Genomic DNA, 15,506 nt, shown 5'->3' with positions numbered 1-15,506 from the left:
GCTTCTTTGACATGAGCCTTCAGTAGGCTTTTGACTTCCCCCCGCCGCTCTGCAAAGCAACCACAGCCATCCTTCGACTCCATGTGATGCCACCTCGATTGGATCTCCTCCAAACTACCCCTCGACGTTATTGAATGTCGGTCCTCTTGCCGCCCTCACTTGCCCCCGACCCGTCCTCCTCAACGTGAATGGTTGGCCGTCGGGTATATACTTTGGCGTCCCTTGTCCTTCCATTCTACGCATCTCCTGGCGTTAGCGACTGCAGCTCGCCAAGATGGCGTTCAGTAGCGATGCTGGTAGACAGCCAAAACCCCGGCCCCGCGAAGGTCTGCAGCTTCGGCCGTTAAATGTCGAGAAAGGGTCAAAAAGAGTATGTGGTTATCCTGTTCTCTCTATATAGGTATGCTGACCCTCTATCAAGTTCTCTTCGTATGTTCTCTGCTGCCATGATTCGAGACGCTGTCCGTGAGCGATGCTGAACGAAATTGCAGCGCAGATGACATTTTCCCTCCGCAGACCGCAACCTGGAGGAACAACTTGGTATTTCCAGTGCTATCCTTTTGTCGTGTCTAATTTACTAATATACCGGAAGATTGCGCTTTCCCAGCGCCGCAATCTGTTGTTCGTCGCCTACAGCCACCAGATCTATGTCTGGGAGCCATCTGGGTCATTTCAGACACTGGGCAACAAGCCTGAGATGATCATCACCCCAGTAATGAAGGAGCCCCACAGCAGTGGTTATATCGCACCAGCTACGCCCCACGCCATCAACAATCTCCTTGTGGACGATCTAGGCCGTGAGGAGGTGCTGCTACTTGTCACGGACTCCGGCAATGTTTGCGGCTATCGGGTCGAGGCCATATTTTCTGCCCTGAAGCGGGCGGCAGCAAATAAGCAAGAACGGCCCCTCGATGGTTCCCAGGTGGATCCATTCTTTGTGGAATATGTGGAAGCCAGTGCCTGGGGCTTGGCCATCCACAAATTTGCCCGTCTCATTGCTGTGAGCGCGAACACGGGCCTCATCACGGTTTTTGCGTTCGCGCTTGTCAACCCCGCTTCCGGGGACAGTAGCAACTCGAGCTACCACCCAGAAGACGATGATGATATCGCCGACTACGGTCAAACCTGGCTGGAGGTCAAGACTAAAGAACAGTTTGCGCAGCTGCAACCTTTGATGCCGGACAAACATCGCACGCGAAATATCAAACTAACCTATACTGGCCATTTCGCTAACATCCCTTCGGTTGCGTTCTTAAATTGCGATCTTGATCCCAACGGCAACTGGATGGTTAGCACGGACATCGACAATAAGCTGCTTACCTGGAGGGTCTGGGATCACCTTGGCCCATTCAGCGTGAATCATTTCAACGATATCTCCTTCAAGTTCTTCCCAGAAACACTGCGTAACGAGTATGAAATCCAGCCTTCATCGCTGATCCTTCCTTATCGCTGACTAGTACAGCAGTGAGCGTGGTTGGACCGTACTTGCCCTCGACCCGCGATCCTTCCATCGGGTCAAGTCTGCAGAGGAAGCTTGCGGTGGCCCACCTCAAAGACGCATGAAGAACGGCCGAACGATTTTCGACTTGACCAGAGCAAATAGTCAGATACCCAACGCCTCGCAGATCTATAACTACTTCCCACCTGCAGTGAAAGTCGAATTCGATGAACCGGTTCTACCTGACATATTCGGACCCGATTGTTGCATTAGCCGAAGAAACAGCAACTCCCAGGCCGCCTGCGCTGACGGCTCACCGGCGGTACTTCGTCGGTATCCAAGCGATATTACGTCCACTGAATATTTGGATACCAGCGGATATTCCACAGCAACTCGCGGTGTTCGTCCTTCGGACTCCGCTGATGCGTTTAGCCATCGGGCCGTCAACGGCTCTGTATATGGGGACAACTTGAGCCGCGACGGCTCTGACGTGGATTTGAGCACGCAGAATCCAGGAGGTAATGGACGTTTCCAGCCACCAGGCGGCACAGACCAGCGAGCTGATAATTTTCCTCGTTACCTTGGCCCAGGACCATTGACAACTCCGGAGTTTCTTCAATTCGCGCTTATTGAAGCTCTTGGTGGCGATGCTCCCGATACCGAGTACTATGATGATGACGACATGGATGATTACTTGGTCGAGGACACTTACAGTGATGATCAAGAGCTGAACAATGCGGATAGTGATTCTTGCGATGATAGTGAAATGTCAGCGATGGCACAAATTCCGCATCCAGCTTTTCATCGTATGTTGAAATACTCCTGATCCCGCTCTCCACATGAATGTTTCGCGGGTGCTAACGGATCTGCTTCGAATTCAGCAAGCTCGAAATTTCCCATCCTTCACTTCTCACAAACAGATATCCGTCTAATAGCCCATCCCTTCGCAAATCATGCCAGGGTCGTCTGCGGCGACCCTTTACGACAGCCACTCACCCACCCTATCGTCTCGATCCGAGCCTGTGATCGGTTCAACATGGTCAAGTACATTCCTGAACATGGGATTGTGATTGCTGCCTCCCAAAAAGGCCGCGCAGCTGTTATCGCCCTCACTGAATCCGAGACCACCGGGCAATCATTCCGAGTCGACTGGATTGTACCTTTCGAGAGTCAAGAAAAATACGGTGACCGTCCCCTCATCCCTCTCCTAGGCATGAGCGTCAGCCCCATCCAAGGATTTGAGATCCCACCCGACGTGCCCTACATCCCGCGGGACGTAAAGGCCCACGACCTCACCTTCCAATTCAAGTACATGAGCAATGACGAGCCCCACACCTCTCTACCGAGCAGCGTCATACTACAACCCAACCACTTCAGTGACGAGATCAATTACCCCCCAGCCGAGCCCAGTGAACCCAGCGATGACGACCCCCAACAACCACCACTCACCTTACCCGAATGCCACGCCCGAGCAACCAATGCGTACCAGCCCGAGGAAAGCTGGCGTGGTTGGAACCCATCCCGTCACTACCGGTTAATGCTGATGTACGCCGACCACACCATCATGAGCTACGAGTTCTGGTACAATTGGAATACGACAGATACGGTTCCAAACGGGCCGGATCTCAACGAGGAGGACTACCTTCTTCTATAGACTCTCCCTCCCCCTCCCCCTCAACCCCTCTCCACCTCCTCTCTCTTAAACAAAAGAAACTCTCGTACATATGATCCGATAGATCCGGAATGGGCCTCTTGAAGGAAAAAAAAGGGCGTGGATGTAAATCATCGCATCGCATCGCATTTGAATGGGCGTTCGGAGCGAGACTTGTTGAAAGCGCTGTGTGTATGGATTCTCTCTCCCTCCCCTCAAAAATGGTTTGGTTTTCTTTTCTTGTTATTATTTTCGGGATATTCTGCCAACATACCTTTTCGCTGTGTGGATTGAGTGTATTGATCGTATATATTTAGTATCTATAGTTGGAACTGGAAATGTGTTGTTTATATGGGTTTAGGGTTACCGAATCTTATATTGCGTGAGGCTATTTGAAATATGAAGACTCAATTTCGAAAATAAGTCATGAGGTAAATATGAAATTCTAGTGGCTAGATAGAAGGATAGATGCGTGCTTTTGAACAGAGAAATCGAATCATGGTATACATGGATGTGAAGTAGAAATACTTGGCATAGAACTAACAGTTGGGGAACGAGACAATATTTAACAAGGACAGGAAAGCAATGCACAAGGAAGAATGAATAAGAATGCCCAAAGCCAATGAACGGTCCGCTAATACAGAATGCAGAATGCATGCAGAGTCATCAAAGTCATAGTTATATGGCAGTTTCGGAACGTACATGAGTCATGACACAGGATATCCATGCAAGAGAGATATCGAAGAATATGTAATAGAAGATCCCCGGTAGCTTTTGGAATTGAAATTGGTTTTGGAAGGACGACGGGGTGGAGGGGATTGATGTTGTGTAGATGGATAGACGTCTAGAAATCGTCATCTAGCTCATCACTGTCCCATTCGTCTTCTCGGTCATTTTGGACCAAGTCCAAAAACCGTTGGAGTCCCTGGCGTCGAACTTGCAGAGGCTCTGCATCTGGTCGACGGCGAACCTCAGCCATTGCTCGTGCTTGAGCCTGTCTTTCGGCGGCGGCGGCGCGGCCGGCTGCGTCTAGATCGTTGGCATTGTTTCCACGTGGACGGTTGCCCCCGGCTGCTGCATTGTTAACTCTGGGAGGTACCGGGGCAGGGGGTGGAGGTCGTCTTCCGAGCTCCCATGCCACAAGGTCCTCGTCGTCACTGCCATCGTCGAATTGCAGTAGGTCGTCTGGTACTTGATGTAAAGCTGCGGCTCCATCAGGATTGATGCCATCGCCACCCTCCAGATCCCACAGTCGGTTAAAGCATCCACTGTTAATGTCGTTGAAGTGCCGATAGGGGTTGTCTTCGCAGAGCCAACTGGAGCAAAGATAGCAAAAGTGTGTGTCGCACTTGAAGCATTTCATATGGTTGCACCCCATTTGCTTCTGGCAGGGAGCATTGCATGTCGGACACGCGGAGGTGTATAGACGCAGGTAATCTTCTGTTGCTTTCTCCTCCGCCGATAACTCCGCATCCCGCCGAGGAAAGCAGCGTACTAGTTCACCATGCCAGCCCTTCTTGCAAACACAGCAAAAGGCGTAATTGCAATCTTCGCAGATCGCCACGCGATCGGCCATCGGTGGCAGCTGAGCCTCGTCTCCAAGGGGGTCGAACACAGGTCCATCTTCGTCTTCTTCGTCGGAAGTGTCGAAGTTGTCCGCCATTGGATCTGCAGGCTTAGGGTGCTTCTTTGAGCGTGCCGCGCCTTGACACCACTGCCGAGGGCAATATACAGTCGACTTATCAGCCTCGAGCTTTTTCTTCCGTTTTAAAAAAACGTATCGCTGCACGATATCCTGTTCCAAGGGGATCTGGAGAAGCTCGCTAGGGCTCAGGGTTCGATCCTGCTTTTTGCGTTTCTTGAGCTGGACGTCCGCGGTGAGATTCGACTCTTTGCCACAATCAGGAGCCAGGCACTTGACACCCTCCACATCGCCTTCCGTTATACAGGTGTTGTAGAAGTCTTGAAGACATGGAACACAAAAGACGTGCCCACAAAGCACGAGACGGTGGCATATTGTGCCTTTCTTCGGCTCGAGACATACCCCGCACTCGAATGTCTCTTCCTCAAACTTCTCTCGCTCAGCCTTGTTGCTATAGTCTAGTAAAGCGATCTTCAGCTCGCGGGGAAGTTGAACTTCACCGCCGGATATGTCGCTAACTCCAAAAGCTGACTCCCCCAATTGTTGGAGATGGTCGATATATGTATATACCACCAAGTCCTTCCCACATTCCTCCCAGAGCCGTTTTCCGTCATCCAAGAGACTAGAGACTATTGAGAATGGCAGCCATGGTGGATTTGTTTCCAGCCTGAAGATGGGCGGTTCTTCGGAAGGATAGCCTTCAGGAAGTTCTATTTCGAGACAGAGAGATGGAAGATGCGACAGAACGTGCACATCCCGATTGAGACCAGCTGTGGCATTTTGTTCCCTAGCTTTGAAAGGAAACCCAACTTCGTTGGCATCAATCGAGGTCGGGGGAGTTAGAACGGCGGGGAACTCTGTCTCCGATTGTTGCTGGAAACACACACGCAGGGGAGCAGAAGGCTTGACTGGTAGGTTGAGGGATGCTTTGAAGGGGGATGAAGCATCTATCTTGATCTCCGGGTAGATGGCAGCAATCGTTGATAGCTCCATCGAGCGATCATCTTCAAGGAAGGATTCCAAGTCTGTCATGATGTATATAGTTATTGTGTAAGGAACGGATAGATAACGACACGGTCTTCTCGATTAATCGATATACACTGGTCGTATGTGGTGGGTGGCAAGGAAGGCCTGTCGGCGAAGCGAGGCCGGAGCGGTATAGCCGCAGTATATCCCAGGTATCGTCAGACTTTCGATTCCTGTATGGCATTCATCCCTCTGAGGGCGATAAGAAAAGGGTAGGGCGATGAAGGAGGGCGTAAAGGGGAGGGATAATTAGGAAGAATTAGAAATAACTAGTCCATGGATCAGCAGGTAGCCAGAGGAGATAGTTTTATAAATCAGGAAGTCTGGTGGCGGAGGCCCGGGGGAATGCACCTTTCAGGTACGGCAGAGGGTCGCGGGCCAGACAATAGTCATGGAGGCAGTGGAGCCGACAGACGAACCCCAGAGGGAGAGGCAGGACGGGATTGAAGCAGAAGGGAAGAAGCGTCTATTCTAGTTGGTAGTACAGGTATACAGGAGAGGAGATCAAAAGGAGGCCTGGGGGAGAAGTGCGTCATGGTTTGAGGACCCGAGATAAGAGAGAATCGGAGTGGCAGATGAGCAGCAGGAACGGGGAGAGAGTCGTTGCAGAAGCTAGAGAGCTGGCTGGACTCGAGAAGAAAGGAAGGACATGTTTGTGTGGGAAAGATGGCATGGGATGGGCATCAGGCACGGGATTTGCTGCCCAGTCTGAGTTCTCCAGGTCCGGTCAGGTTGCTGGAAAGAATCCAAAATTATTATTATGGAACGCTTCTCGATTGTTCCGACTGGATGACTGGCTCCGGCCTGAGGCCACACCACCACACGCCACGCCACGCCTCGTCGGGAAGTTGTGTTCGTTTTCCCCTCCCCCTCATTTTTCTCGCCGCTTTAGCCTCGGCTCAGGGCGGTGTCTCGGAACGGTCCCAGCTGTAAAGCGGCCTGGCTAGGAGACCCACATGGCAACTCGCGACCAACACCTCTGCTACCCTGCTGGACTGATATCATTCATTACTATTGTCCACCATCCACCGTTCTAGTTAGGAGCATACCGATATGATCTGGACCCCCGTCTCCGGATCTTTCTAGAATCCAGCTCTCTTTCGTTATGTGTTTGTGCTAGTTGTTACCTGATCTCTCTTTCAGTTGAGCTCGTGCTGCTAGCTGTCTTGTAAGTCTGGGTAGCTTGTGCTTCCCCGTCGGCGCTCCGCGACCCCCAAGAAAAAGCATAGAAAAGAAAGACAAATACTGTATTGCGGCTCTTCCGATGTCCGAGTCAGTCAAGATGGCTGATATACCATTGGCATCCTTGTCTTTGACCCACGTCCACTACGTAAGTCGCCTGATTCAATGCCCCCTTATAACCAGTAGTCAGTGCCCGGCACTGGGAGAGACTAACCGAGCATATGTATCACCTATAGAACCCTCACGACCCACTCTCTTTCCTTTCTGCTTGGCTTGCTCTGGTGCCACAAGCACTATGCGTGTGCTACGTGACTCTCATCTGGGCTTCGAGGGAAGTCGAAGTCGTCCTCATGTTTGCCGGTCAGCTGGGCTGCGAGGCACTAAATTTCGTGCTGAAGCGGATTGTCAAAGAGGAGAGGCCAAAGCGTATGTGAACTGGACCAAGCCATCTTTTCCTAATGCTGACTGGGGCTATCGACTTGTAGAAATGCTGGGTAAAGGGTATGGCATGCCATCTTCCCATGCCCAGTTTATGGCCTACTTTGCGGTTTATGCAGGACTCTTCCTCATTTACCGACACAGCCCGGCCTTGACACACTCGGGAGCGACGCTCCATTTCTGGGTGCGAGTGCTTCTCGCTTTGGTGCTGTGCATTGGCGCCGGTGCAGTGGCCGTTAGTCGTGTTTACCTCAACTACCATACTCCCCGACAGATCCTAGCAGGGTGTTGCGCGGGGGTGGTGTGTGCGTTTTCTTGGTTCTTCGTCACCAGGCTTCTGCGGATCCATGGGTGGATTGACTGGACTTTGGACCTGGAGGCGGTTCGATTCTTTCGAGTACGAGACTTGGTGGTAAGTGAAGACCTTGTTGAGGCCGGATGGCAACGGTGGGAAGCAAAGCGGAAGTTGAAGCGGAAAGGTGCCAGGGATCAGATGTCATCGAAATCCGAATAATTGATTGAGCCTTCGTCACCTGCCGTTCAACAGGAGGTCTTTGTTTACGGTCCGACTTCTGTGATACCCATAGATTTCTTTTTCCCGATAATCTGCATATACGCTGATTATACAAATGGATACTGGGGCTTTAGTACAGTATTAATGATGTACGTCTCCGGCTGCAGGTCACAAAGTAACTAGATATATATACTCCGTAATCAATGGGGAGTTGGTCTAGACTACGAGAACTCCACCTTGAGCCAGAGCTTATTTTAGCACGAGACTAGCCAAGCATGTGCAAAATATCCTATCTGTTACTACATCGTATCTTCAGACCTATCAGGAGTCCCCTCTGCTTCGTACCCCAGCCGAGTCGAGTGAAGGAAGAGGGGCGAAGAGGCTCCACTTCGAGGGGCGTTCCTCGCACGTGACCGCCAGCTCCGGCGGATCGACGGCTTCCCCGAACTCCTCGCGTGGCCATTGTCTATCACGAATACCGCGGAGGACCGCTGCGTCAGAACCGCTCACAGACATCATGGGTCCTTTTCTTGACTGAATCAATATGCTGGATAGCTTCTGACATTGTCCGACCCCTTTATACCTAGTCGATTGGACCTTCTTTTCTCTGTTTACTTCTTCCGAGACCCCCTTGTTCACTTCCCACTGATACCCTGATTTTTGTCAATAAACTCACATTTCATTATTGTTTTGTTGATCTTCGACCTTAGAGACGTATAGCAACAACGTTACGTGACCATGGATGATGCATCGGAGCCCGCTGACAGTGCTATGCAAGAGCATCATATTGTCAAGGCAGATGAGGTTGACCAGACGGGAACGGACATCAGCCCCGTTTCAGATGACCAGCTAATGGAGGAGGTAGCTGAAGGCTTACGACAGGAGCAGTCACAGCTGAACACCTCTGCTGCTCCCAGTGAATTACCAGTTGAGACTCGGAGAGGGTCCAAACGCCCTGAACTGCGTCGGGACGCTGCTGCTCCGCCGCCACCTCTGCAGCCTCCGCCTCCAGCTCCGGTCCAGCAGAACGCGGACCGACCTCCGGACTCACTGAGCCTTGCTCAACTAAGGCAGCTGGTTCAAGAGATGCCAAAGGTGGAGCAGCCGGCATATGCGTTTGAATACGCTGACTCGCAACCGTTTGCAGAGGAAATCGAAGAATGGTTCCAGTACAGCGAATTTGACAGAGCCATGCTTATTGGCATGAAGTCGTCATTCGAACAAAGATGGGATTCTTTTTGCGAAGATCAGCCTGCGGACATTTCCTCGCAGCCTTGGATTGCGGCCTCTTATGATTTACGAAAGACGTTTATGAGCCAACTTATTAATTATTTAGGGGACCGTGCGGTTTCGGTCCGAATCGAGGCCTTGGAGGCTCTTTGCTATGCCTTGACCGGTGTCTGGGGCGCTACGGCTGGAAGAGTTGTGGATGACCTCTCGGAAGGTAATTCTCAGCCAGGCGCGGAGATTCCCGAAAGTCAGTCACTCCAAATCAGATGGATCGAACAGAATGTCGCCCTGCTCCACGATTGTTCGGGACTTCAACCGCTGGTGACCGGTTTGTGTCTTGTCTTTGAGAGACATCGCCACTCATCCGCGTTGGATTCGGACAGCGCTGGACAAGAGGGCGTGAATCCAGCATATATTGCTGCTTTGGAGCGAGAGGCAAACCTGCTGTTGACTGCTCTCTATCTGACTGTGGAAGTTGGTCGGAAGCAAGACGCCCTTGATCCCCAGCATGCCCCTCTACGGGATACCCTAATGGGCCTGGAGCCAAATTTACTGGTGTTTTTGGTGGAGATCGTTGCGCGGTTGCGCTGGGACGACTCAGCCAATGTTCCGCTGACCCGGGTCATTCTCCTGTTCTGGAAGACTTTGCTCCTTTTCTTTGGAGGCAGTAAGAAATTGAAGGAAGCCAAGGAAATACTCGAGCCGTCCTTCAAGGCGAGGGAAAGCGCCTCTCCCCGAAGGACTCCTTTCCTCACTGCCTCACCCTTGGATTACCACAACTTTCGGCAGGAGATTACGTCCAAATATCCTGCCTATAACCCACCGCCTCCTGTGGTCCCTCTAGAACTAGAAAATAACTCGATTCTTCCACCGCTTCCGCAGCACCCTAGCCGGGTGGGCTCTTCCAACGGTCCTTTCTCCGGGGTCGGCCCTGCCGTGACGGGTGGCAGTGGCTCGATCATCCATCATCCGGTGCACATCGCTACACCAGCGCCCTCTCCTCCGCCGTCCCCCATTGGTCCGGGTGGTAAAGCCGGAAAGAAGCAGAATTACCAGACCAACCAAAACTTTCCTTTCATGTACCCCCCTCTAGACGATTCGAGTAATGACCTTGGAGGAAAGGGCACGACGGAGCTGCAAGATGCTCTTGTAGGGAAGAAGTGGCAGGGTAGTGATGTTCCTGCCTCTATTATCGAGGCCGGGAGGCTTTTCTCCACCCATGTCAAGATGACAAGGGCAATGCGGCAACTCTGGGAGGAGCGAGAGCGTTTCATGAAATATGACCGCGGCTGGTACCCTGATGAAGGCCATTCCGTCTCAGCTGAGAATGCCGCTGGTGGGCTGGCAGATGACCTGCAGGATTTGAATTTCTCAGAGGGGAAGCCTAGTGCGGACAGCTCTCCGGAGAGAGAGACAGACAGCGCGGACATCCAGCGACGGTTGGATGCTGTCGAGTCGTTTTATGTGAGTTTCATGCTTCCGCAGGAGACGAACGAGGACTTACAACTCTGCAGAGACAAGCATTGGTGCATCTGCAATCGATTACGATTGTGTTTCTGAAGATCATCCTAACCAACGTCAGCGCCATGGTCAACCAGGCCAATGGACAAGCTGCTCAGGCTATGGCGTATGTACTAGAACTGTCGTGGTAGTCTATCATGCACTGATTTTATATAGTGATGGTTATGGTTCGGTCAGCGGGTTTCCCGCCAATCACCCGAATGGTCACATTGATTTGAATTCCGAAGCTGCGATTGATGAGCTCGACAACATCCGGCTCCGGGAGATTACCGGAAAAGCGATCTCCGGTTCTCTCCTCTTGCTTATCAAGTGGTTCAAGAGATCTCGTAAGTACTCCGGTCTGGTGGTGTTGGAATGGAGCGCTGATAAGGGCTAGACATCTTGAAGTTTGAGTATATGACGCAGTTATTGCTCGACTCCAACTACTTGCCTTTGATTCTGAAGATGTTTGCCCACCAGGATGTGGACCAGGCGGTGGCACAGAAGAATGACCGGGAGGAATTGGGGTAGGTGTCCCTCGTGACATGTTCGCCTAGATATACTAACGAAGGAAGGTTCTTCCGGTTCTGCCATCTTCACTCAAACCAGCCACCGGAATCGACGACCGACTTGGACGAAGACTCGTCGCCTAGTGACGACGAGGCCGTCCCTCCACCTATCACCCGGCATCGCCAGGACACCGACACATCAGTGCGAGGAGTGTTACCTGATGTCTCCGCCAACGAGTTTATGGAAGGTCCTCATCGTCCGGAGGTGGACGAGCTAGGATATCCGACGGCACCCCCGCCGAAGGAGCCGATCACGGTGTTCTCGTTCCGCAACTTTTTCTCTGCCATCAATTACCTCCACATCATGCAGAAGATTACCCGCGACAAGGCCCACCGATGCCTTCTCCTTGTCCAATACAAGTCTAGCACGATCCTTCGCAAGGGACTGAAGATCCCCGACCCTCACCTACGGTTCTACACGCTCAAGCTCTTCAAATCGCAGGTGCCATACTGTGGGCGCAAATGGCGGCAGAGCAACATGCGCGTGATCACGGCGATCTACCTGTACTGCCGGCCGGAGCTCCGCGATGACTGGCTGTCTGGAGGCGACATCGACTCGGAGGTTGAAGAGGCGTTGCCGCTGGAACAGGCACTCCGGGGACTGACACATTGGTGGCATCTGCGGCGGTACAAGGACGTGATGGGTGGCGAGGAAGGGGCGTCACTCATGGAAGAAGAGCGCGATTTCTTCGTGCGGGAGCTCGAAGCGATGGGATGGGGCGTAGCGGGCGAGGAATCGTTCGGGGGGAGCGAGGAAGCTGAACTGGCTGGCGGGCCGATGGTGAACGGTACCGAATGGGACGGAGCTCCACTGCAAATGGAGGGATGGTAGACTCGTACATACGATATCTAGATGTCGGCCTCTCCGCATCTACCAGGTTAGCATCCCACTGAATATTCCAATATACCCAATAGACCTGTACGGAGTACAGCATCGCAATCATCTAACCAGTTAAAGATCCTCGCATTTGAAATGACCAACGGACCATTGCCCGCGCAGGCTGCAGACCACCCCCTTATCGATAAGCAGTGGGTACCACGTGACCAATCACTGCGGCAACTTTTTTTCGCGGCAGAAATCATCAGTTCAGACCGTCCAGGCCAGAGACTTCATTCCTCCCCGACCAAATTGACCGTTGCGGAATAACCCACCGCTCGGAAGTCTTTCAAGATGTCGTCCGACGAAATCGTCTGGCAGGTGATCAACCAGCAATTCTGCGCCTATAAGCTGAAGTAAGTTTTCCTGCGTTGGTTGCTTGCTGTGTTCGGGAGATGAAAATTTCCGCGGAGACCATACACCTCACCCCAAAACAAGAACATGCACTCGAGTCGTATATCGTGACGACTAACCAAGGATCTGTATAGAACCACCAAAAACCAAAACTTCTGTCGCAATGAATACAACGTGAGCGGACTGTGCAACCGGCAATCCTGCCCATTGGCCAACTCGCGGTACGCCACGATCCGGTCCGACCCTGAGACGGGAGCGATGTACCTGTACATGAAGACGGTGGAACGGGCGCACATGCCCAGTAAATGGTGGGAGCGGATACGATTGTCGTCGAACTACGCGAAGGCGCTGGAACAGTTGGATGAGCGACTGATTTACTGGCCGAAGTTCCTGGTGCATAAGTGTAAGCAGCGGTTGACGCGGTTGACGCAGGTGGCGATTCGGATGAAGAAGTTGGCGAAGGAGGATGAGAGGCTTGGGGAGGCGGTGGTGGCGAAGTTGGCGCCGAAGATTCGGCGGAGGGAGGAGGCGAGGGAGAGGAAGGCGGAGAGTGCGGCGAAGATTGAGAGGGCGATTGAACGGGAGCTGATTGAGCGGTTGAGGAGTGGGGCGTATGGGGATCGGCCGTTGAATGTGGAGGAGGGGATTTGGAAGAAGGTGTTGCGGGGGTTGGAGAGGAGTGGGGAGGGAGAGAGGGATGAGGATTTGGATGATGGGGAGGAGATTGAGGAGGAGGAGGAGGATGAGGAGGGCGTTGGGCAGGTCGAGTATGTTAGTGATATTGAGGAGGATGATGAGGATTTGGAGGATATTGAGGATTGGATTGGTGGGGAGTCTGGGGACTCGAGTGATGATTATGATGATAGTGAGGATGAGGACAGTGAGGAGGAGAGTGATGAGGATGAGAGCCATCACAGTGAGGAGGAGTCCAAGAAGCCTAAACCGGGCTTCAAGCGGAAGCGTCCTGCTCCTCAGATCAAGCCTAGGAAGAAGGGTCCTCGTGTGGAGATCGAGTATGAGACGGAGGGTCCTGGCAAGGAGAGTGTTCTGGCTTGAGGGAGGTGAAGCATTGAACATAAAAGCAAGGGTTTCTGTTGTTGTCGCTGCTGCTGCTGCTTTCGTGTCCTGGATGGCGTTGTCTGGTTTAGAATACTTCTGTTTGTTACTGTTGATCTCTGCTGCGATCGGGCATCCATACCCCGCCATTGCATATATTATCTACTTAACAGGAGTTCCTGGTGTTGCTGCTGCCATGCTGAACGAATCTGGTATTTGGTAGTCATGATTGTAGATACGGAATACGAAGTATACAGAGCAGGTTGTTGAGAAGGTCCACCAGTTGGCGGTACCAGATGGAATATTCAGGGACCGCTCACGTGGTGTGGCGGGATGAAACCGAGTGGATCGCCAACATGGCAGCAAGTCATTCAATCAATGTCAAACCTCCCCTCAGGGGTGCACCAGATCTCCTGCTCTCTCCTCGCCGGTCGGCTCGAGATACCGTGTTTCGACCTCACCTCAATCTTACTAGACCGCTGCAAGCCTCCAACTTAATTCTCGGCGCTTGCCTGGGACTGTTCACTCCGCCAACTCCGCATCCTGTCCTGACGCTGATACCCCACCTGAGCACTCACCTCCTTTTCTGGGCCAACATTCTCACCACATCGATCTGCAACCCGAGTCAGCGCCATGTTCTCCTCATTCACCTCTTCCTCGGCCATCTCGAACCTGGGCACTCGGCTGCGTCGAGCGATTAACTTGGGCGACGAGGCGGACGACCCGGAGCACGAAGACTGCTCGCACATCTCCAACGTGCTGCGCGCCTACTACACGGAGAAAGCGCGGCCCTTTCCGACATGGCTCCCACCTGACCCGAAAGCGCCGACTCCAGCCCCGGCGCGGGTCATCGCTACGACCCAGATTCAAGCCGCCGCCGCCCCAGCAACGTCGGCGTATGGCCGCGGTGGCGGTTTGGGAGACCTGTGGGGGGATTCGGGTTCTGCGACGCCGCCGGCCTCGCAGACGGCCAGTCTACGTCGAGGCCGACTGGCGCCCGGCAATATGGGGGCCCCTCTGGCTGCCACGGCCAGCGCACCGTCGGGTTCGATTGCATCAGCGCCTAGTCAGTTGCCTGCACCTTCGGCGCACCCGACCGGGGCGCGGCCGCTGCCCAGCCAGCGCGCCGGATCGTATCAGACGATCTCGGGACCGGTCACGGGAGCAGGCAGTCCAGGGACAGGGGCAGGACTGGAGCGCGCGGCGTCGGCTCAGGAGAGACTGCGTGCTAGATTGCATGGGGGCCGGTCTCCCAGTCCCGGACAGAATCCGGGCAGTCGGCCGGGTTCGCCCTATGTTGGAGGGGGAGCGGATCCTAGTGCGCGAAAACCGGTAGGCATGCCGGGTCGACGATAATGGGCGGCCGGGATATTGTCAATTTGTCATATTAGGCTAATTGGTCTTACATGTGGGGGAAAACGAAGGGAAGAGAAGGATCTAGTGGCTGCAGGGCTTTGCAAGAGATGGGGACTGCTGGTTAGTGTCTGTCTTGCGCATCGGATGGTGTCCGGGGCGGGAAAGTGTATGACTATGGAAGCCGACGAGGGCGTGGGGGAACGTGGGAGGGACAGTCAGGGTTTTCCATGGTTTGTCCCTGGCCCATTCGATTGATCAATTTCCGTCGTGTATCTATCCCTCCGATCTGTTGACTGGTTGCAATGAGATCGAGATAATAATCCATCCAGATCCGACCCTCTTTTTTTTGATTTCAGTATTAGAATCTTGTTCTCGTCGTGAATATTCCTGTGCTGGTCGGGCAGTGTCTCGCGTTAATGATGAGAGTCCGGGCGTAAACATTCTTCCCTCCAACGAAGACTTTCCCCGGGGGAAGTGGGGGGGACTTAGCTTAGTAGTCTCAGCCGTGGATTGAATGGCCGACGCACGCTGGCTGAAACTCTACGAGTCGGGCCGGGGCGAATGAGGGACTCGGCTGCAGAGCCAGACTGGTCTGGGGACTGGGGACTCGGGACGGACGAGGTACGGGGGAAATCCATGCCCAGTCACGGGGCCCCGACCGGGCGTAAAATGG

At 53.2% G+C, this 15,506-nt stretch overlaps 7 protein-coding genes across 7 annotated transcripts; 5 read left to right on the top strand and 2 right to left on the bottom strand.

Moving 5' to 3' along the window:
* Positions 1–274: 274 nt before the first annotated feature.
* Positions 275–3,092, top strand: BO80DRAFT_472188 (uncharacterized protein; the record flags this gene model as incomplete). Its single annotated transcript, XM_025723130.1, has 5 exons — positions 275–370; positions 457–540; positions 593–1,410; positions 1,466–2,244; positions 2,320–3,092. 5 exons carry the CDS (start codon positions 275–277, stop codon positions 3,090–3,092), a joined length of 2,550 nt encoding a protein of 849 aa, XP_025577038.1.
* A 180-nt stretch (positions 3,093–3,272) lies between these two features.
* On the bottom strand, positions 3,273–3,846 carry BO80DRAFT_29388 (uncharacterized protein). Its single transcript, XM_025715026.1, has one exon. The coding sequence runs from the start codon at positions 3,744–3,746 to the stop codon at positions 3,453–3,455; it is 294 nt and encodes a 97-aa protein (XP_025577037.1). The 5' UTR covers positions 3,747–3,846; the 3' UTR covers positions 3,273–3,452.
* Positions 3,840–6,006, bottom strand: BO80DRAFT_29353 (RBR-type E3 ubiquitin transferase). The gene has a single exon (XM_025715025.1). It carries the CDS (start codon positions 5,761–5,763, stop codon positions 3,934–3,936), a length of 1,830 nt encoding a protein of 609 aa, XP_025577036.1. The 5' UTR covers positions 5,764–6,006; the 3' UTR covers positions 3,840–3,933.
* A 1,033-nt stretch (positions 6,007–7,039) lies between these two features.
* Positions 7,040–7,891, top strand: BO80DRAFT_351680 (phosphatase PAP2 family protein; the record flags this gene model as incomplete). The annotated part of the gene is made up of 3 exons (XM_025715591.1): positions 7,040–7,087; positions 7,176–7,365; positions 7,425–7,891. 3 exons carry the CDS (start codon positions 7,040–7,042, stop codon positions 7,889–7,891), a joined length of 705 nt encoding a protein of 234 aa, XP_025577035.1.
* Positions 7,892–8,370: 479 nt separating this feature from the next.
* On the top strand, positions 8,371–12,088 carry BO80DRAFT_423617 (FAR11/STRIP family protein). Its single transcript, XM_025719091.1, has 5 exons — positions 8,371–10,585; positions 10,636–10,748; positions 10,799–10,968; positions 11,019–11,148; positions 11,197–12,088. Exons 1-5 carry the CDS (start codon positions 8,630–8,632, stop codon positions 12,020–12,022), a joined length of 3,195 nt encoding a protein of 1,064 aa, XP_025577034.1. The 5' UTR covers positions 8,371–8,629; the 3' UTR covers positions 12,023–12,088.
* Positions 12,089–12,228: 140 nt separating this feature from the next.
* BO80DRAFT_378336 (ribosome biosynthesis protein MAK16) lies at positions 12,229–13,677 on the top strand. Its single transcript, XM_025716735.1, has 2 exons — positions 12,229–12,423; positions 12,556–13,677. The coding sequence occupies exons 1-2, from the start codon at positions 12,362–12,364 to the stop codon at positions 13,475–13,477; spliced, it is 984 nt and encodes a 327-aa protein (XP_025577033.1). The 5' UTR covers positions 12,229–12,361; the 3' UTR covers positions 13,478–13,677.
* Positions 13,678–13,861: 184 nt separating this feature from the next.
* BO80DRAFT_423615 (uncharacterized protein) lies at positions 13,862–15,201 on the top strand. The gene has a single exon (XM_025719090.1). It carries the CDS (start codon positions 14,111–14,113, stop codon positions 14,831–14,833), a length of 723 nt encoding a protein of 240 aa, XP_025577032.1. The 5' UTR covers positions 13,862–14,110; the 3' UTR covers positions 14,834–15,201.
* Positions 15,202–15,506: the final 305 nt, after the last annotated feature.

Source organism: Aspergillus ibericus (assembly GCF_003184845.1).
Source record: "Aspergillus ibericus CBS 121593 unplaced genomic scaffold BO80scaffold_12, whole genome shotgun sequence".
NCBI lineage: Eukaryota > Fungi > Ascomycota > Eurotiomycetes > Eurotiales > Aspergillaceae > Aspergillus > Aspergillus ibericus.
The sequence above is the reverse complement of the archived record's forward strand: the minus strand, read 5'-3'. Positions and strand labels throughout refer to the sequence as shown.

Excerpts from the sequence above, each read along its gene's own strand:
- BO80DRAFT_29388 (XM_025715026.1), bottom strand. The coding sequence starts at position 3,746 with ATGCATTCTGCATTCTGTATTAGCGGACCGTTCATTGGCTTTGGGCAT.
- BO80DRAFT_29353 (XM_025715025.1), bottom strand. The coding sequence starts at position 5,763 with ATGACAGACTTGGAATCCTTCCTTGAAGATGATCGCTCGATGGAGCTA.
- BO80DRAFT_423617 (XM_025719091.1), top strand. The coding sequence starts at position 8,630 with ATGGATGATGCATCGGAGCCCGCTGACAGTGCTATGCAAGAGCATCAT. Across the intron at positions 10,586-10,635 it reads ATGCTGTCGAGTCGTTTTAT|AGACAAGCATTGGTGCATCT; the intron begins GTGAGTTTCATG and ends ACAACTCTGCAG. Across the intron at positions 10,969-11,018 it reads CAAGTGGTTCAAGAGATCTC|ACATCTTGAAGTTTGAGTAT; the intron begins GTAAGTACTCCG and ends GATAAGGGCTAG.
- BO80DRAFT_378336 (XM_025716735.1), top strand. The coding sequence starts at position 12,362 with ATGTCGTCCGACGAAATCGTCTGGCAGGTGATCAACCAGCAATTCTGC. Across the intron at positions 12,424-12,555 it reads TTCTGCGCCTATAAGCTGAA|AACCACCAAAAACCAAAACT; the intron begins GTAAGTTTTCCT and ends GGATCTGTATAG.
- BO80DRAFT_423615 (XM_025719090.1), top strand. The coding sequence starts at position 14,111 with ATGTTCTCCTCATTCACCTCTTCCTCGGCCATCTCGAACCTGGGCACT.